The sequence below is a fragment of the Populus alba genome, chromosome 1 (assembly GCF_005239225.2).
Source record: "Populus alba chromosome 1, ASM523922v2, whole genome shotgun sequence".
NCBI classification, from domain to species: Eukaryota; Viridiplantae; Streptophyta; class Magnoliopsida; order Malpighiales; family Salicaceae; genus Populus; species Populus alba.
This window is the reverse complement of record NC_133284.1, coordinates 10,060,850-10,081,417: the sequence shown is the minus strand read 5'-3', so window position 1 is coordinate 10,081,417 and position 20,568 is coordinate 10,060,850. Positions and strand designations below refer to the sequence as shown.

Genomic DNA, 20,568 nt, shown 5'->3' with positions numbered 1-20,568 from the left:
CATGTGATTCGTACACCCACTATCTATCAGCCAGTGATCTGAGGTGGTTTGGACTGAAAAACATGAAGCTACGAACATTTGATCTTCATCTTCTTGACTAGCCACTTGTGCATCAACATCTTATCTCTGAATTATTATCCTGCAGATGATTGCCTCATGTCCCATTTGATTACATTTGCAACATTTTGCATCAGGCCTTTTCCAGCACTTGAAAGGTGCATGTCCTGTCTTATTGCAGTGTTGACAGGGTGGAAAATTTCTTTTGAGAAATTTTCCTTTGTTCTGGAATTTACAAGCAGTAGTGTTACTACTGCTTGAAACCTGATTTTTCCTGAAATGACTCTTAGAATCAGGATACTTTACTTGTAATGCTCCTTCTGTAACATGATCCAACCTCATCAGTCTCCTTTGTTCTTGAGCCTGCAAAGCATTTATCAATTCTGCCAAATTGATCTTGGACAGATCCTTGGTGTTCTCCAAGGTAGTTATAGATGCCTCATATCTTTCAGGCACCATAACAAGGATTTTCTCCATAATTCTGCAATCAGTAAAGTCTGTGCCCAGCAATCTCACCTTGTTGACAATTCCAAGCAATTTTTCTGAGTACTCTTTGATGGTCTCGGACTCCTTCATCCTTTGCAGCTCAAACTCTCTTATGAGGTTGAGGCTTTGCATTCCATGTATCCTTTCATCTCCTGCATACTCCTCCTTCAGATAATCCCATACATCTTTGGCAGATTTTAGGGACATGATCCTTATGAAAACTGTTGTTGAGACAGCAGCAAATAGACATGCCTTTGCTTTGGATTTTTTGGTTTTTCTCTCCTTGTGACTCTTGATCTGAGTCATGGTAGGATTAGTTGGCAGTGGTGGAATTTCATAATCCTCTTCGACAGCCTCCCAAAGATCAAGTGCTTCCAAGTAGGTTTCCATCCTTACTGCCCAAAGTTGATAATTTTCTCCATTGAAGATTGGAGAAGAAATGTGAGAAAAACTTGCTTCATTATCCATCACAGGTCCTTTAAGAAATCAGCTCTGATACCAATTGATAGTGTTTAGAAAAGAAAAATGAAACTTAGAAAGAATGAATAGTTTTGATGTTTACAGTAACAGTTTGTTACTGTTGAGAATTGCCAGAAATCTTGATCTGAACAGTAGAAGTTTTTACTGTTTTATTAGCTGAGAATTGAAGAATATGATTTCACTTTATGTTGCAATCTTTACAGATATTTATACTGCAAAACAAAACAGAAAAACTACAATAAAGCATAAAAATCCTGCTACAATATGTTAACATACTAACAGATCACCTAATTCCTAGAGACTAGGACGCAGTTAATTATTTGCATGAAAACAGGAAATACAGAGCATAAATAAATCTTTGACTACTTCTTCTTTGACTGGTTCTTTGCCATCTCATGAAGCAATCTTCCAACAAATCCTTAATAGTGGTTTGAAACAAAACAACGACGACATGAGCTAGCCTGCTCAATAGGTTTTGTCTGGCCTCAGAAATCATGGAAGGCAATGGACTCCTAGGATCCTTGGATAATGTCCCTCTAAGATACACACATCTCCTTCAAACCCAAGGAGATTCTCAAAACGAAGAGATCGTAAGAGGAAAGAGATACGATCTGCTTTATTGCCTGGTTTTGAAGCATATCTGTGGTTAGACTTCAATTTTTGAACAAAATATTGGAGCGGCACATAGTCAATGTGGACTTTGCACATGCATAGCAAAGATAATCAAAATAGAACATGTACTATGAACTGGTCATCGCTTTAATCGATCTCAGCAGGAAATTTAATGGCTCCCACGAAAGAAACATTAAGTGACAAGATTTAATTTGTACGAAAACCATGTGCATGAAAGGGTTTGAGCCTTGTTGTTGTTTTCTTTTTCTTTTTCTTTTTCAAAGAGAAAAGAAGAGAAGGTCTTGCACTTCAGGCTTGGGTTGGGAGGCAACTCGAGAGGTTATGGCGTTCTTTTTTTTATTTATTTTTTTTACGTGGGTGTTCGGGCCAGCTTGCGCGCACCACGACTAATCCCACGGCTCACTGAACATCCTGCAAACCCAATGAGCATGTAAGGCACCGCGGGGGTGACAGGCGTGCACGGTGAGGTTTGAACCCAGGATGCAGACGAAGGGAACAAGTCCCTTCAACCGCTGGGCCAAGACCTCAAGTGCGAGGTTATGGCGTTCTTAATTTCACAAGTCATAACATGTTCCCATAGGCCCATATCCAGATTTCAAAGGGCGAACTTGATATGATAAGCCATAGCCATAGCCATAGCCAGTGCCATCAGGCGACATCCAAAGTAAGTCCAAGAGGAGTCATCAAGACGGGCCACACTCTCACGTCCCAAGGCTAAAATTTTTTTTTATTTAATTTGAGAAAACCCGCTTTTTGAAAAGTATATTTTATGAGTCTAAATGAGCGAGTAAAATTCTAGTTATTCCATGTTTTTATAAGAGATTTATTTTTTAACTTGAACTCGAGATTTATTGTGCAGATTTCAAGCTTTTTACCATCATGCTACGCCTTTTAGGGACTTCCAAGGCTAAACGCATTTACCTTGAATGGTTGGTGAGGAAATGTCCCTTTGAATTCCTAATTTCGATGATAGTTTTTCTCACGGGCTGAGGAAATATACACTGACAGAATGAATCGATCATCATTGAGAAGAAATGGTTGGTTGTAGAATTAGATTTATCATCTTCATCTAGGTTGCGCCTACCATGTGTTTTCACTAACAAAAAGACGATTTGTTCTCGTGTAAGCATCATCAAAATTGTTTCTGCATCCATGCGAGTCCAACTTGTAATAAAAGCTCCCATCTATGCGATGTCATATTAACCATAAAGCTTGTTAATGGCTACCCTTTTTGCGTGTCTGCTTGGTCCCATATGATGTAAGTTGTTCATTGGAAGCACGCAGATGTTTTTATCATGATCATGTGAAGCTCTTTTTTATTTGTATGATCGTATCTGAGGAACTAAGCATCGTATAAAATTAAGAGAAGAGAACGTTCTATAAATCTCACTACTAGAAAAAATGAAAAAAGAAGAAGGGTACTAATAAATTAGAGAATGATAATCAAGCACATGAAGCCAATACTAATAAAGTTGCATAATAAGGATACTTGCATAATTTAATTATTCATGATAAACTTAAAATTACTATATGGTCTCTTGGCTAAATATTCTAATTGTTTATTTTCTAAGAACAATATAATAATTATACTGTTATTAAAAAAAATAAAAAGACGGTGCTGCTCCCAAATAAATAAAAAATGACAAATTAATCACATACTAAGAATATCCCATGCCTCAAGTAAAGCTTTAAAAATTAAAAGATAAGAGGTAAAAAGTTAATTTCAGTATAACCCTAGACATATTTTATAATAGATGACTATAATGAAAAACTCACGGTGTTTAGTATTTTACTTAATAGTTTGCAACAAGCCTCATTAGAGCTTCATTCTCACTGTGTTCAATTGGAATGACATTAAAAATATGAAAATCCATGCAAACAAGATTTGGAAAACCTCATGTACCAAGACTCAATCAGCTGGAAGAACATTTCTCCTCCTGTTAATATCAATAAACTAATCTATATAATGCACCATCTAATATTACTAAGCCATTTATTGTACTTGCAAGTAAGCCAATAGGCTGAGGAGGGTTTGGAAATAGAAAAGGGAAAAAGGAAAAGAAAAGTGAGGCATCGAATTTTCACTTTGGAAAATCTTGCCCTCGCCATTAATTAAAGAAGGGAGAGAGGGAAAATGTTATAAAGTATAAGATAAAATGAAATGATAATGCCATGGAGAGCTCGAGAAAGCAATAACATAATCACCAAATACAAGTTGTGGACCAGAATTGCCTTTGCCCCCACTTGGTACAGACAAAAATAATCGGAAGTGGCCTCCTCTCCAGCCTCCAATCGGATTCTTAGATCTGAGCTTGCTGCTACCGACTGCTAAAAGTCTAACATATCAACATCTAAATTTAATGTCAGTGGTTGTCAAGGAAGGAAATTTGCGACTTGCTTTCTTGGGGTACCCTCTAGCACCCTCCTTTCCAGTTCACAACAGGCCCATTTCCCAAGGGTCAGTCACAGCAAGACCTATGAAAAAGCAAAATATTTGCTTTCCCCTCTTGGCATGAAGTAAAGTCAGGAAATGTAAGCACGCCCCGTCACACAGAAGGGAATTCCGATGGATTTGTCCGCAAGGAAAATGAAAGGAAGAAGAAAGAAAAGACGGAATCAGGATGGCCCCTTCTTTTTTCTTTACTCCAAAGCTAATTAACTGGGAGAATTCAGACGTGTTTGAGAGAACCTCGAGTCGGCAAATACTCTTTAGGCATCACATGAAAAGAAATCCTTAGTATTTGCAATTCTCATCCCTCGTATTCTTCTCTCCATCTGACTCCTTCAGTTCTTCATGGATGTTTTGCAATGCACTCTAGTGACCATTGAGCCTCTTTTCCTTTCCTTTCCTTCTTTTTTTTTTAAAAAAAAATAATTAAAAATTTCAAAAATATTAAAAAAAAGGGACTAATACACCATTATTAACAACTGGCTGGCATTAGAAGTACAATTATTGCTGAACTATTTACTAAAAGTCTTCATAAGCACTGAGCATGAAAATTGATTTTCCTCTGACGAGTAACATTTGACATGATGTCACCTCACCAAACTTCAGTAAACCCTACTCTTATTGGAAGAGACTGTAAAAATAAATGCAAATGAAGGTCTTTGAATTCTCTGGTGTTCCCATCATCTCAAGCCAATAGTTTCCTAAACCTATACAACATGACATATATATATATATATATATAAGAGCAAGAAAGAGGACTGCTGTGATGGAGATTTTTTCAGGAGTAACTTAATCTGGGTTATTAAAATTTTATATTAACCAAACAGTTGAACATGTTGGCTTCCAAGTGATTAAACCACTCTACCTGCTTCCAATACTCTAGTGTATATCCTGCATTCCGAAGTCAAGTCTACCTTTCTATCATTTTGGAATGATTAGTTTAACCTTGTTATTACAAAAAGATTATCCCCCTAGCCCCCCCCCCCCCCCCCGGCATGTACCCCCCCCCCCCCCCGCATGTAGAAACAAGGAATTTTACGATCCAAATCGGAAATAATCTACTTCTCCACCGACCAGTACCGTATATTTATAAGATGCTAGAGGCAATAAATGACTTGATAAAGCGGGATTGATTGGGGCAATGGTCCCAAGACACAAGGATTATTTATTTCTCTGTTAATTACCAACGAGTATAGGCTATGGAGTCAACAGCAACCAGTTTCTGCAACAAATACATGAAAATATAATTCTACTTGCCCCAATTTCTAACTACTCTTGTAACATGTTGCAGTGCATAAAAAACAATCCTTCCTTTGCTATGCACCATATTCTGCTATATGTTATATACAATTTGCAAAGAGCCAATTTAGTTTATTTTTTTTTTTAAAAAAAAAAACAGATCATAAACCTAAAACAGCAAGAATGAGTGAAGGAACCAGAGAGACTGACAACACCTAAGAATGGAGACCCACGCATCGCTAACCGTTTTTTTCTTTTTACTGTTCCCAATTCGCTTAGAACTCGCAGAAACATTAGCTCCGCGGCTTAATCAAAAGTTTCCCATGATGTTGTCACCACAAAAGATTCAGAATGCCTCAATATTGGTCGCTGCTGCTGTGTTGGCATTTGCATTGTAGCATTCTGCTGCTTGGATTGAACTGACTCTTTCTGCCTTGGTATTGGCATTTTCCCAGTTGAATTTTCATGTTTCTGTAATGGGATTTTGCCTCCATTTCTCTGAATCGACTGCTTTTGCATTGCTATTGGCGTTGTGCCTATTGAATTATCTTGTGGCTGCAATGGGATTTTGCGTCCTTCGCTTTGAATTGGCCTTTGCTTTGGTGTTGGCATTTTACCCATTGAATTATCTTGTTGCTGCAATGGGATTATTCCTCCATTGCTATCAGCAGTAGAATAGTTTAACTTCAGCTTGTCAAGAGTTTCAATGTACTGTTGAACTCTCCTTTCCTTCAAGAAAGACAAAGGAAGGCAAAAACTTGAACATTACTGGAAGTGAAAAGTATGCTAGTTGACCAATTAGAAGTTGCATAATACCTGCATTCTCTTCTGCAACTTCAAGTCTCCCTCAACAAAAATTCCATCCAATGCTACTAATTTTTCCATCAACATCGCAGTAAATTCATCCACATCTTTCTCTGCAATTTTTCCTCCTTTAGAGGCTGTTGTTTCCAAGGATGTCACCTACCAAATCGCAATAAAAACAATTTTGATCTTATCAGAAACTTAAATCTGATTTCTGCCAGAGGCAACCATGTATGTTTTCAGGTAAAATTTACTTGCCTTTTCGCCAAGTCGGTCAACATCCACGGTGATCTGTTGCAATGACTTTGAACCCTTTTTTATTTTAGCAGTTTTAAGCATCTCAAGACACCGCCTTTGGCGGCTGGTAATGTCCTCAGTTAACACAATTTTGGATCCATCTTTGACTCCTGCAGTATCTAAATACGCCTTGGAGTTTCTCTCCTTCTTCTTGTATATCAGCTTTTGATCCTCATGGTGCACTCCTGTGTGTTGTGCTAGCATTTTCTTCAGTTCCCCTGCAGCCCAAAAACCAACTCCCTTAATCTCCATCATTCAAAGAATTTGAAGTCAAAGCATCATCAATTAAATAAAGACATGGAGGTTTAATTAAGAATTATCAAATTACCAAAGCTTGCTTGTGAACTGATACTAATCTCATGACACGAAGAACCATATTTGACTCTAACTTTAATAGTGGAAACAGGAACAGAATTGTGATTGGAATCAGCAGTAGTTCTCTTTTGAACTAACATTCCTCCTGGCCTAATTTCCCATTCGTCAACAATATTCATATTGCCTCTGCCAACAAAAGAGTCCTCCTTATTCCCCAGAGTAAACATCCCTCTAATCTTTGACTTCATTGGCTCCATCTGCATATATTCCTGATCTTGCCTTGAGGAGAAGAAAGAAAGAACCTTACCTTAGATCTGTAGGAAAGTTCTCTTCATTGATCATAAGAAGTGGTTTCAAAGAAACCCAGTTTGACAACTACTGAGTTCAAATAACATGGTGTGTAATATTTGGGCTCAATAAGCTATAAATTACAAGACAAAGGTATTTTGCATGAAAGAAAACTGGTTTCTATAAGAAGACAATGAGTGATTATGAAAACAATGACCAAAAACAAAATAAACTTTTATATAATGAGAAATCGCCAATGAAGAAATACTTGCGAGAGAGAGATGTGATATCTTTGCTGAAGAAAGCAAGGAGGAGAGATAAGAAAGGAAAAAAGGAAATGGAAATGGAAAAAAGGAAAGGAAAGGAAACGAACGGCCAGCGAAAGATATGAGTGAGCAGAAGAATCTATCCATATATATAAGAACGAACAGAAGGATGTTCTTAGTTTTGGAAACTATTTTTTTTGTAATGAAGAAAGACGATATGGGAATGGAAACGGAAACTTTGGCATTTGTGGTTGTTTACGACATTTAACCTCTTTTTTTATGGTACGGTGAAAACAAAAGAAACAAAAATTAATCTCCTCTATGATATTTAGTGCCCATCAAAACTACAAAAAGAACACTTAATTCTAGAGGTGGATTTTTTTATATACAAATTTCCATCATGAATTAGTCTCAAGACATTTATGGAGTCTAAATTGCAGATGATCTTCCTATAGCCTTGGTTCCAAGCTAGAACTAACCCGTGTTTAATAGCCAGAAGCTCTGGAAGCAGGTTAATGTCAATTCCTCCAAAGCCCGAAAAACTCACAGGCCACTTCCCTTCATTATCCGTAATGGTCTCCAAAACCAATCTTCCCCGGGTTACCTTGCGAACTGCCATCAACATCCAATTTCACGAATCACACATCAAGCCTGCACCATGAGATATATAGTGAGCTCTTTTCTAAGTTTGACAGCTTGCTTGACCCAAGCATTGCACAAAGATCCTTCTTAAAAAGATGAATTTGCCTCGTGAGCCAATTATCACCTACATAATTCTCCCCATAATAAGCAATGATGTTTCTACGCCTTGGAAACATCTATCTAAAGCATTCCACAACATCAGAAGAAAAAGAAAAAGGAACGAATCATTAGAAGAAACCATCTATCTAAACCATTCCACAACATTTATGTTCCAAAACCCATGAGCATTTACTAGTCCCATATTTGTCCGTATGATTCTAGCAAGGTGACAATCCCGCAGGCAATGCAAAACACTTTCCTCCTCCTGGTTGCAGCAGCCACGGATGGGAGTGTTAGAAATGTGACGTTTATAGCGTAGAAAGGTATTTGACACATTCTGGAAGCATTGTCATCAGGTTTATAAAGCTCCGGTAGCTATTTTGCCACGAGTCTTGTACTTTCAACTCGGAGTCACTGATGTGAACAACATCAACCCGTGAACCAACCGAACCCACATCCAGCCACTTATCAAGCCAAAAGGAAAACTCCCCATTTCCAACCTTGTACGAGAAGCCATCACGTAGGTGAATGAAGGCTTTAAATATAGCATTCCCTCATATTTGAGGCATTAGTGTAGGGAGCTGATCTTTGGAACAGGTACGAGACCCTCGAGTATTTATGCCTCAGGATGCTGACCCACGGTTTCTCTCCACCACTTGAAAAGTTGCCACGCCTGCTTACCTAGCAAAGCCACATTTTATTAGCGAAATGCAGGGAAGCAGAGGAAATCTCTTTTTATTTTTATCGTAATGATTAGTGAGTTTTAGGATAAAACCTGTCCAATTTCCTTCTATTAATTAAGAAAAACTAGATTTACGTTCAATTTGAGTGAATAAACATGTGCTAGTATTGTGATTGTATTATCAGTTAAGAAGTGGATGGATTGGCACAAGGATCTATTTAATTCTCAAATTTTATTTAGAAACTAATTGCTGTGAGATTATTAGCTTGTTTTGTGACTATGACCACTAATGCAGGGATTTTGGTCACCATTTATCCAAAGTTTTATACAAAGGAAAAGGAAATAAAGAAGGAAAAGGAAAACCAAATTAAGAGGCGGTCGTTTTCTACGAACTGGAAGCCAATAATCAAGGAGGGAGAAACAGGCAAGGCAAAGTCTGAACACACACACAAACACACATCTGTAGCCAGTTGGCACCTGTCTGTATGTTCGCTTAGTTGTTGGGTTAGAGGAACGTTGTTGTCATCATTAATATCGTTCAAAACAGCAGCAGAAGAATGAGGTGCTCAAATTTTGTAATTTTATTCTTTGGTGAGAACTTTTAATAGCAATTTTCTTCTACTTATTTTATCGTAACCCAACAAGGAAAGAGGAAATATCCTTAAAAGCTTTGATATGCATGTCCAGCTTGAACTAGCCATTCTCTTGCAGAAAACAAAATCTCAAGTATATTACTTATTTGGACAAGTAAAGGAGAGCCTAGAGATCAATCAAACCCTTTATAATCGAAACTATAGAGATTAGCCCACAATAGATGGCCCTGCTAAGATCTAAGAGCAAATTCCTGCTAATAAATAGCTCCCTTTATATATAACCCTTGGACCCTCGGTAACCATTTTCCGAAGCAGGCTGTCCTGTACATTACTGCCGGAAACTGGAAACCATTTCCAGAACAATCTACACAGCTACTGAGATGACTGATAACTGGAAAACAGACCTAGAATTCAAGATGATGAGGCACCTAATAGCTCAGCAGAGAAATAAAAGTGGAAAAGGAAATAAAGCATTTTAACAATGCTACAGGCACTCAACAAATCGATGACAGTAGTCAGTAATACCACTACTGTCTACAACAGGATCCGTCCTCTCTAGGATCATAGATCTGTTCAGTCAGTTCTGTTGTTGCAAGTGAAAGAACAAGATTCACCAGGAAAACAACTGGACTAGCATTTCTATAACAGGGTGGAGGAGAGAATGCGAAATTAGATACAGAAGACAATTATAGAGAACAAAACAGTAAATAAATGCTTGCTACTTCCAAATGTTACACCACCTTGTTGACAAGATCAACAATCTGCTTCAAATAAAATAGGGGAAGGGAGGCATCATAGCATCTGCCAACCAAAAGTCTTTCAAACAAGATAGCTGTAAGAGATGGAAGACAGGTCTCTGTAAATTGCAAATATGAACCTTCCATTTATACATCCAATCCCCACACCATAATGACACTAAAACAGGCGGAGGGATCCAGTCTATTAAGAAGCTTGCAACTTCTGCATCATGTGATACTAAGAATTCAAAAAAGTGACAATTGGGCACATACAAGCTACTAGTACTGCCCCACTCACCTCTCTTATGCGCAAAAACAATAACACACTACCTTGACACTAAATTTGTCACTCTATTTACTGCAGAAAACTTAACACTACTTTGACATTAAATTTGTCACTCTATTTGCTGCAGAAAACTTAATAGACAATACATGCCGACTTATACTTACAAACCGACTGGTCAATGGCCATAAAAACATGTGAACAGGAAGTGTTTTGTAATCTAAAAATTGATTTTTCTCTAGGACAGAACAACAAAATGTAATGAAGCTCACTTTCCCCTCATTGTGAAGAACGAATGGGAGAAAAGACTGCAAAAAAAAATTAAAATGAAAATAAGCAATCAGGCAAGACCACAAGAGAAATCCTTTAGATTAATGTTTGAGTCACACTTCCACAAAATGGGTGGTCTGGAGTTCAGGCCTTGGGAAACAGAAGATTTGGGTTTATATATATTAGGAGATAAAGGAGAGGGTGAGGGAGACAACTCTACATGAAATTGGTGGAGTATAGCCAGCATAAACAGGCTTGTTTAAAGATATGAAGGTCCCGTCTGACAAGAAGGATTCATTGGAAACTAGGGAACCACACTTCAATACCAAGAGCCTAGAGCTCCTCCACAATCTGTGGATACACTAGTGCGAAAACATATGTCCAATCTCTAGAAAAGCTAGCTGCTTGCTATGTAAACTAACTTGGGAGTTAATCGTGGCATTGCAAAAACATGATATGAATGCCCCAAATTTTTGTCTTCATATTGTCTTTCGTCCTCCCAAACAAACTACAAGTAAAAACTTTACACTCCCTCGGTAAAAGAAAAAATACCCAATCTAGAGAACCTATTTTCTCAAGTACAAAACCAATCTTGTTATGGACCATTTCAGTCAAAACTATACTCTGAAGAGATATTTTCATCTCACAAGTACCTTTATTATAATGACAGTGGACAAGCTGAATCAAAAAGGCAAGTGCAGCACATTGAACAAATGTATTCACTATGAAAAAATAGTAGCAAGTTGATATGGTTCCCCAATCCATCACACTATCAGATTAAAGACTGAGTAGAAGCGCATCAAGGTAATATAAGTCTAATCAACAATGACATTCACAATTATGATGTCAATAAAGCTTGAGAACAAAAAAACAATATGCACCAAACCACCACACTAATTGAACCAAGCAAATGAAACAGCACCATTAACAGAGAGTTTAATTTTTTTTTTTAAAAAAAAAACCTAAAAATAACGGGAGGATGACATCAGCTACCTTAGCATCTCATTCCAACTCATGCAATCCAAATTTGTAGAAACCACGAAGTTAGAAGCCAAAGCAAGAAAGGATTACGTTATCACATTGAATTTTCACAAGAATGATATCCAACTAAACTAACCATTAAGGCAAAGTGCAAAAGAACAAAACTGCAAAATATATGGCATGGGATTCGAAAGTTTTGCTAAAATGGAGAAAAACTAATTGCACAAGGCTGAGGGTATGAAGTTTGACACCGCCATCCATCCAAAAAGTACCAATAAAGCATATTTCCTCTGGTGTGTTACCTACTCAATAATGGCCTGAATAACACCAGCTCCAACAGTCTTCCCTCCTTCTCTGATAGCAAACCTCATGCCTTGCTCACAAGCCACGGGCATAATAAGTTCCACTATCATCTTCACACGATCCCCAGGCATAACCATCTTTGACTCCTCATCCTTATCATTCATAATCGTAGCCACCCTCCCTGTAACATCAGTGGTCCTCATATAAAATTGAGGCCTATACCCAGCAAAGAAGGGAGAATGCCTGCCACCTTCTTCCTTCTTCAAAACATACACAATCGCCTCAAATTTAGTATGTGGAGTAATTGTCCCTGGCTTCGATAAAACCATCCCTCTCTGAATATCAGCCTTTTGAACACCTCTCAACAACAACCCAACATTATCACCTGCCATTGCTTCATCCAATATCTTTTGAAACATTTCCACTCCAGTAACTGTTGTATTCCTAGTCTCCCTTAACCCCACAATATCTACGGTATCCCCAGTTTTGATAGCACCTCTCTCAACCCTCCCAGTAGCTACTGTCCCACGACCGGTAATAGAAAAAACATCCTCCACAGCAAGTAAAAATGGCAAATCAGTTTGCCTTTGTGGAATTGGTATATAATTATCAACGTTATCCATAAGTTCGTAAATTTTATCAACCCATTGATTCTCTCCTCTCTTAATAGCAGGATTTTCCATCAAAGCCTCTAAAGCTAACAAAGCAGAACCAGAGATAATTGGAATATCATCACCAGGAAACTCATAACTAGACAACAATTCTCTTACCTCCAACTCTACCAATTGCAACAGCTCCTCATCATCAACTTGATCTTGTTTATTAAAAAACACAACCATGTTTGGAACCCCAACTTGTTTTGCCAACAAGATATGTTCTTTTGTTTGTGGCATTGGACCATCGGCGCCAGACACAACCAAAATAGCTCCATCCATTTGAGCAGCACCAGTAATCATGTTCTTAACATAATCGGCATGACCAGGGCAATCAACATGAGCATAATGGCGAGATTCTGTCTCATATTCAACTGTAGCAGTGTTAATTGTGATTCCTCTAGCGCGTTCTTCTGGTGCAGCATCGATTTCATCGTATTTTTTGGGTGCACTGCCACCCATAGAGGCTAGAGCCATGGTTAGAGCAGCAGTGAGAGTTGTTTTGCCGTGGTCTACATGGCCTATGGTGCCTATGTTGACATGGGGTTTCTTTCTTTCGAACTTCCCTCTAGCGGCACGGACAGTGAAGGTGCGGTGGCGGGTGGTGGTGAAGGGGGAGTTTGGGGAAGTGGGAGTGAAGGGGGAGAGGAAAGAAGAGGAAAGGATGGATTTTGAGGGGAGTTTGGAGGTGGGTTTGAGGGAGAAAGTAGGGGAGGAGGTAGAGGATGTGGTGGTTGTGTGGTGGGGGTAGATGAGGTTTGTGGAGGTGAAAGTGGTTGCTGAGGCGGAAACAGCCATTATGAGTGGCGGATGAGAGAGTGGCGGAGGGATAGGGGGGAGTTTTCTTGATTGGGAGAGGATACGAGAGGATGTGTTTTGTTATCTCTTTTTGGGTAACAAAAGAAGGGCTGTTATTGAGAGTTTTATCCACTGCTGCTTCTCAGACTGTAGGCAAGTTGTCCCTAGGGTAGCATGGGGAGTTCATGAAACGACCGCTCAAATTGTAACACGTGGTTAAGAGAGAAGGTTTCTAAGAATTTTAAGATAGTAGGAAGGACACTGCTTGCTCCCAGTTAAGATTTAGGCACGACTGAGGCTAACTGGATGAACGGACAGTGACTTCTAATTAAGGAAATAAATTTTGAAGTAAGTTCACACTTTGCGGCATGAACACATTCGATACTACTAGCTCAGGGTGTTGTGTTTGTGTCTCGAGTGGAGACTGGAGAGATTAAAAGGGGCATGATGTTCTTGTGCTATTGTAGGAGTTTGAGGCCCATAATCATTAATTATTAAAAATAAATTTTAAAAAATAAAAAAATATATTATTTTATTATGTCACCACTCGTGCCCATCATTTTCCAGCCAAAATTGTTTTGAACGGCCTTTTGTTGAAAAACGGGTGCTGAAAACTCCCCCCCAAGGCATGCAAACTCTTCTTTTCCTATTTTCCTTCCCATATCACCGAAAATTTATATCAAGCCCCAACATGACTGCAGTAAACCCAAAGGGGCTTGTCGATTTGAAATATGCAATGCACAGAGCTTATGTTGAAATTAAAATTTAGACAGAGCAACAATGTCAAAGATCAAAAGAAATTTACAAATATTGGGCAACAATTAAGGAAACCACCGGTTATCTGCCACTCTCATTGCAAGAACTCCAAAGAGAAACATCAAATAAGAAAATGCTACACCTCACTGTTCCTTCCGGGCTTTAGATCTGGAAGGCTTTGCTGGTTTAATCATGTTGCCAAGGAGAATCAATACTATGGGCGCAATGGTTCCAATGTAATATACACTACCATATAAAGCAAGTGTTTCTTGCAAGGTTAATACCTGTGCCATACGAGGAGAGAAACATTAGGCTCAAGAAATATCAGTTTCAGCTTCTAAAATGATTTTTTCCAATAAGAGGAGCTAACCATGAAACCAACAGCGGAATAGTTTAGAACCAGAACGGTGTAGGCAAAGCTTATGAACACAAGCAAATTCTTGACCACATTCATATTTGAAGGTATAGCTTGTTGCCATCTGTATAGGACTGCTCGGTATGGGGGAGAAGGGTCAGCAATTTCTTCCAATTTATTTATTTATTTCTATATTTTTAACTATCTACAAAGAAAATAGCCACACACAAGAAAAGAAAAGAAAAAAACTTCCGTGTCATACCCCTTGAACCGGCAATCATCAATGCTGACTGGACAAAGAATATTATGTACCCAGGATATAATCCCTGTAATTTGTACAGAGAGAAGGCAGGAAAAAGTTAAAATCAATTAATAATATTATACAAGAAGACTTCATGAAGATTAAAATAAACATACAAAGTCATTGGTATTTCTAAAGAGATGCAAAATGCTAGGAAAATTCCACAGATAATGAGTGCAGGAAAACAGTCAAAGATCTGAGATATTGAAATATGGAATCCATGTGAATGATCATGTTGCTAAACAAAAGCTATGGCAGACTCCTTTGCTCTTGTAAAATTTACCTTTGGGGTCTTTACTGTTCTTTTCAATTTGCAATGACTTGCGAAATTGAATATGGAATAGTATGAAAAGATTAGGCTGGTAATACAAAAGAATGGCACAATCCTTTGCTCTCTTCAAAAAATTTATTTACAGGTGCTTTACTTATCTTTTCGATTAGCAACAACAGTGTATAGCAGCAGTGCTGTACACGAAAGCTACATGGGGGACAAATACATAATTTAAAAATAAGTTTCCTGACCACCCACACAGATAGGAAAGATGGTTGCATGTTATACTCACATGCCAAACGGCACTAGTAGTCTGCGTGGCTAGCAACTGAAAGAAACCAGGTTTCTTCCCCTTCTGAACAAGTCTATCATAAACATCTACAACAGCACAAATAGCACATGAAGTTAGCACAACAGATTGTGTCTCATATTCCCATATGTTCATAGGACATTAATATAACCATCACTTTTCATCTAGAGGTGCTAAGAATAATACCAACTAAGATGCATATACAACTAATAAAATTCAGCGAGGACTGGAAAGAAAAGCTGAGATTTAGAGAAGCTGATTAACTCACAATGACGAAGCCAAGTGCTGACTTGTATGTTCCATACAAGCGGCAGCTGAACTGAACTCTTAGCAAACTCAACACCTAGTACGTCCACATTTTTTGCACGATCCCATTTTGGCTTTGATGGAGAAGTGTCTGTCCAACCACTGAAACCCAGGCCAGAGATAATAACAGCTGCCTCTGAAATCGACCAGATGAAATAATATTTCCAACGTGCTGTGAATCCTGACATATACTGGTAACTCAAACGTTTCCAGAAGCCCCATTCTTGGTATGCGGGACCATTGAGCCCAGATATGTTAAAATGGGGTATCAGGTACAGATACAAGGCCATGCAAACAGTAGCTTGGAGAAGAGCTTGAATTGTTGCCCCAAAAGGAGATGGTGCGGGTCCTTTCTCAGTAGGGGCCCAAATCTGCAAAGATAGATTAAAAAAACTAAGAAACAAATATTCCCAGCTAGACAAGGCATCAACTCAATTTGACTAACTAAAACTAAGCCTCTGTTCCAAAAGTTGAAAAAAAATTAATAGATCTGTTCAATTTTCCATTCTATTTTGCAATACCAGACTGCCTCCATCAAGACAAAGCATGTACAAGCACGAGATAAACACGGTATACCTACCCCTTTCCTTTCAGTCCACTCAAGATAATCCTTCATTTCAAAAACTGGACCTGCAAAGTGGCTACCACAGCAGAGGCAGAAACCAACATACTCAATAAAAGAAGGCAGCTCAATCAAGCGGTTTTTCTTCTGAGCCTCTCGCAATTCTTCCTCTTTTAATAACCCATCATTGTAACTCATGGCACATGATATGACTTTCAGTGTTAACACCATTAAAGCCCCTAATAATAGAAGAAAATGATCCATCACACAGCAGTAAATAGTTCTCACAGAGCATACCAATTCTCATTATCTTCATTGTAAAATCTGAAATCATGCTTACCAGTGGCATCGATGCCTCCTTCCTTCCATGCATCCCCGCTCATGTAATACACATGGCTACACATGGACACCAATAATCAAGAATTCAGAAATAAAAAGGGTATATACTTTTCCAAAAAAAAAATCTTTAGTCCCATTTGATTAACATGAATATACTTCAGAAACGTATTCAAAAGAACATCAAATAACAAAAATGAAACAAACATGGTCACTTGAAATTCATAAGGCAATACCATATTCCACATACACAGCAAACAGGTGCACACTGAAGATCAAACTCGGCATTTTCACGATAAAACTTTTTTTCTAGCAAAAAGTAGATGCGAATCTCTACTTGTACATTGAAACCCTTCTTTTCTAAAAATTAATTACTAAATAAACAACACTCGACAGCTCCTACTTCCACCAGCATAAACAAGGTAAAACAAAACGTGCAGCGTTTGAGCTTTTCATCATTTCAAACCAGATATTTGCATCCAATTAACAGCAATGCTATCATTTACCCTCACAAACAAAGTAATTTCCAAATTCAAATGTTTTCTCTTGTGTTACATTCAGCCTGCAATTAATGCATTAATTTGTAACAGAAACCAAAGATTAAAACTTAAAGAAAAATGAAAATAATTAACACGTCAAATTCATTTAATCAAGCAGCAAATCATCACAGCACAACAATTAACAATTCAATCAATTAAAAATCCTATAACTCAGCTCCAATTAATAAAGAAACAATTAGTTCATAAAAAAATGAGCTTTCGATCTCAAAAATAAATCAAGTTAAAAAAACATACCAGCCAATTAAATAGCCGAATCCCAATAAAAACGTAAGGAATCCACAGTACGGCCGAAACAGGACCATTGAAAGGTAGCCCAGCAGCATAGGCACCAAAAAGAGAAGATTTGAAGAGAACCCAAAAGACAAATACGAGAGGAAAGCCCCTGAAAGGGCAGCGTACAAGTGCTTGCCAAATGGACTCTGTACGAATCGGTGGGTGAAACTCACTGGAATCGTCGCCACAAAGCATAGGAGGAACCTTAACACTGGGACCGAGACCCCGATTGCCGAGGCCATGGATTCCATCTCCAAAGCCATGGTGGTTTTGGCAGTCGAATGTTTTGATTTAGATTGACTCGGGAGGGTCTGAGATTTTGTATTTGCCTGTACAGTCGATTTTCAGATTTCCTAGAACTTAAAAAGTGGGAAATTTTTGTCAGTGGTTCTTTGCAATGCTGTGAGGTGTAGGGTCGGTACCTTTTTCTTTCTAATTTGAGGTCGAAATAAATAAAAAGAGGGCGACGGTACACTATAATCAAGCGATAAGGGTGGTGATTTTGATGGCAGAAGGCAACAGACCCGAGATATTTTTATTGGCTGTGCCTGTTGAGTTGACATCGGCTTTTGTTACCTTGGAATCATCGACAATACAACATTAATTGTTATTCAAGGATCTCTACGGTGTCTTCAAAAACAATCGAATAAAAGAGTAGCTGTTCATTTGGATTTTGGACTGGATTGCTGTTTCTCCTTCTCCGCGCAAATATGTACGCATTGTGTTGCGTGTTATATATATATATATATATATATATATAAAAATCTTAAACATAACAGAAAAATATTATCATTATTATTAAACCTCGGTCAATAGCTTAATTTTAAAACTCCCGGCACAACTTTTTATTTAATGTCAATTTAAAATTAAATTATATATAAATTAGCTTGATATAATTTAGTTGACATTGCTAATTCAAAAACAATTCTAGCCAATCATTTAAAAAAATATTTTTATTTGAGTATATATCTTTTATTTTTTATTTAGCACTAATTTAAAATTAAATTATATGTAAATAGCGAGCATATTTAACCTCTAATATAGAATAAATAAAAATATATAAAACAAAACGTCAGTTGAATTAATTGTTTTCATTTGCATGTATCCTTTACTTTCCTAAACATACCATTTATCTTATATGGCCTCTTATGAACTATTGCTGAGAGTTTTAGGTTGTCGTCTTGCTTTAAAAAAAAAATAGAAATTCAACATGACCACCACTTACATCATGCCATGCCAACCTAACAAATATAACCATCACTGCTTTTTAAATATATTTTATTTTTTTTAATAAATATAAATATTTAAATCAACTTATATATATCTTAATTAATCTCACAAATTCTAAAATTAACTATATAATTTTCGAATGAATAATCCTAAAAAAAAACTCAAACTTATAATCATTAAATACTAAATTTAAAAGTTGACTGATTGATCTATCATCTATAATTTATTCCATTAAATCCCTTGCATTAACTGGTTTTTGCCTTTATTTTCATTTTATTATTTATTTTCTTCAAACTTCGCTTCTAATCTCATATGTTTTCAACAATACTTAACCTATGAAAAACGCCAACTCAAGACTTCTCAACTTCTCTGCACTTGTTTTATGTGTGACGGCATCAATGCTTGGAAGGCATGCTAGTAAGAAAATATCAAGAATTTCCCAATTTCTACAACTTTGCTATTCATTTTGGTCTTATCTCTTAATTTGATTAATAAAAAAATTATTTAATACAATAGAAATTGATAGATTTGTTTTAACCATTCACCAACTTAATTGAATGATTTGAACCGGCAAAATCATATAAAGTTGATGTGTTTTGTGATTTAGAAAAAGTAAAGGAAGCAAATCTCAAATGTAGATTAATTTAAATACAAGAATACGGAAATTAGTTTAATATGTCCTTAATTATAACTTAGATATAGTATTTAACATGTCTCTATAAATCCAATCACTCTCAATTTGTCCTTGTGTTTTAGGTTATTATCTTAGAAAACAAACAGATATATCCTCACATCCAAACTCATATATAACTTGATTTATTAAAAAAATAAAATTAATTTAAAATAATAAATTATCACATAATGTTGTTAAAATGCATTTTTTTTGCTCCCCCCCCAGGATAACGCAATTTTGAGTATCTAAATTAACTTGTATGAATATTATAATTGAGTGTCTGATTTTTAGTTTAGTTCATATAGATGTTTGATATTTTTATTTTACATAATAAAGTGTATAAATGAATTTGTGTTTGTCCATAATGATGTGTCCATTAAGTGATAAGATGGACACTAACGTCTAAAATAAGATTTAAGTATGGTGCCACTAATAAATTTTCCCATCATTGAGTAAATTCTCTTAAACCTAATTGGAGATTAGAAAATAACTATATCATATTGACTTTTGTTACATTGTGAGATCATTTTTTTAATATAAAAAATATCTAGGTATTATTAATATTTTTTCTAGTAAAACAAAATTTAAATCATGTGAAAATTGATTTGATATAACTTAATTGACTTGATAGATCAAAATATAACTTCTACAATTAATAAAAATATAATTTGATTTAAAATAAATATTCAAGATGATATTTGTTTATATAAATATTAAGCATCAACGTATAAGAGATTGGTATAACCTCGTAACAAATAAATTAAGAAAATTTATTAAGTTTAATTTTTAATAAATTTAATTTTAATAAATTTAATTTTAAATGATAAAATTAAAATTAAAAAAATAGAAAAAATTATTATAGTAAATACTGTTTTGGGAGTAAGTTTATAATGGAATTTATTTAATTTATTTTTTATTTTTTAATAATTACACACACGCATGTCCCTTCTTTACAATAAACAAATACCTGTAAGTGGCTCGGCCTTCATCCATCATGAATTAGCAAGTGATATCCTAAATAAACACTATGGAAATTGGAGTACATACTACGGAGGGCTCTTTAGTCCAGTAATGTTGCGTAGAGATCATTAAGATGCAAAAAAAAATATTTACTATGTCAAAAATATTTTAGAAAATAAGTTATTTCGAAAGAAATTTTTATTTTTTAAAACAATAAACTATATAATGTTAACAAATTTTTCATTTTTTTTTTTAAGTTCAAACACAATCAGAAAATTGAATTACACCGACATATATTCTGCGGTTTTTGAAGTTGTGTT

General features: G+C 36.4%; 3 protein-coding genes across 3 annotated transcripts; all 3 read right to left on the bottom strand.

Annotated features, from left to right (window-relative positions):
• Positions 1-5,395: 5,395 nt before the first annotated feature.
• LOC118033813 (BAG family molecular chaperone regulator 2) lies at positions 5,396-7,584 on the bottom strand. The gene is made up of 4 exons (XM_035038932.2): positions 6,774-7,584; positions 6,407-6,663; positions 6,161-6,307; positions 5,396-6,073 (listed from the first exon to the last, which is right to left on the bottom strand). Exons 1-4 carry the CDS (start codon positions 7,021-7,023, stop codon positions 5,651-5,653), a joined length of 1,077 nt encoding a protein of 358 aa, XP_034894823.1. The 5' UTR covers positions 7,024-7,584; the 3' UTR covers positions 5,396-5,650.
• A 4,080-nt stretch (positions 7,585-11,664) lies between these two features.
• Positions 11,665-13,466, bottom strand: LOC118033815 (elongation factor Tu, chloroplastic). Its single transcript, XM_035038933.2, has one exon. The coding sequence runs from the start codon at positions 13,353-13,355 to the stop codon at positions 11,904-11,906; it is 1,452 nt and encodes a 483-aa protein (XP_034894824.1). The 5' UTR covers positions 13,356-13,466; the 3' UTR covers positions 11,665-11,903.
• Positions 13,467-14,049: 583 nt separating this feature from the next.
• LOC118033816 (lysophospholipid acyltransferase 1) lies at positions 14,050-18,076 on the bottom strand. The gene is made up of 8 exons (XM_035038934.2): positions 17,347-18,076; positions 16,557-16,612; positions 16,235-16,455; positions 15,617-16,025; positions 15,331-15,416; positions 14,729-14,792; positions 14,482-14,600; positions 14,050-14,395 (listed from the first exon to the last, which is right to left on the bottom strand). Exons 1-8 carry the CDS (start codon positions 17,646-17,648, stop codon positions 14,255-14,257), a joined length of 1,398 nt encoding a protein of 465 aa, XP_034894825.1. The 5' UTR covers positions 17,649-18,076; the 3' UTR covers positions 14,050-14,254.
• Positions 18,077-20,568: the final 2,492 nt, after the last annotated feature.

Excerpts from the sequence above, each read along its gene's own strand:
- LOC118033816 (XM_035038934.2), bottom strand. The coding sequence starts at position 17,648 with ATGGCTTTGGAGATGGAATCCATGGCCTCGGCAATCGGGGTCTCGGTC. Across the intron at positions 14,793-15,330 it reads CTACTAGTGCCGTTTGGCAT|GGATTATATCCTGGGTACAT; the intron begins GTGAGTATAACA and ends TACAAATTACAG. Across the intron at positions 14,601-14,728 it reads GATGATTGCCGGTTCAAGGG|TCCTATACAGATGGCAACAA; the intron begins GTATGACACGGA and ends CATACCGAGCAG.
- LOC118033813 (XM_035038932.2), bottom strand. The coding sequence starts at position 7,023 with ATGCAGATGGAGCCAATGAAGTCAAAGATTAGAGGGATGTTTACTCTG. Across the intron at positions 6,664-6,773 it reads CAGTTCACAAGCAAGCTTTG|GGGAACTGAAGAAAATGCTA; the intron begins GTAATTTGATAA and ends TTTGGGCTGCAG. Across the intron at positions 6,074-6,160 it reads AGTTGCAGAAGAGAATGCAG|GAAAGGAGAGTTCAACAGTA; the intron begins GTATTATGCAAC and ends TCTTTCTTGAAG.
- LOC118033815 (XM_035038933.2), bottom strand. The coding sequence starts at position 13,355 with ATGGCTGTTTCCGCCTCAGCAACCACTTTCACCTCCACAAACCTCATC.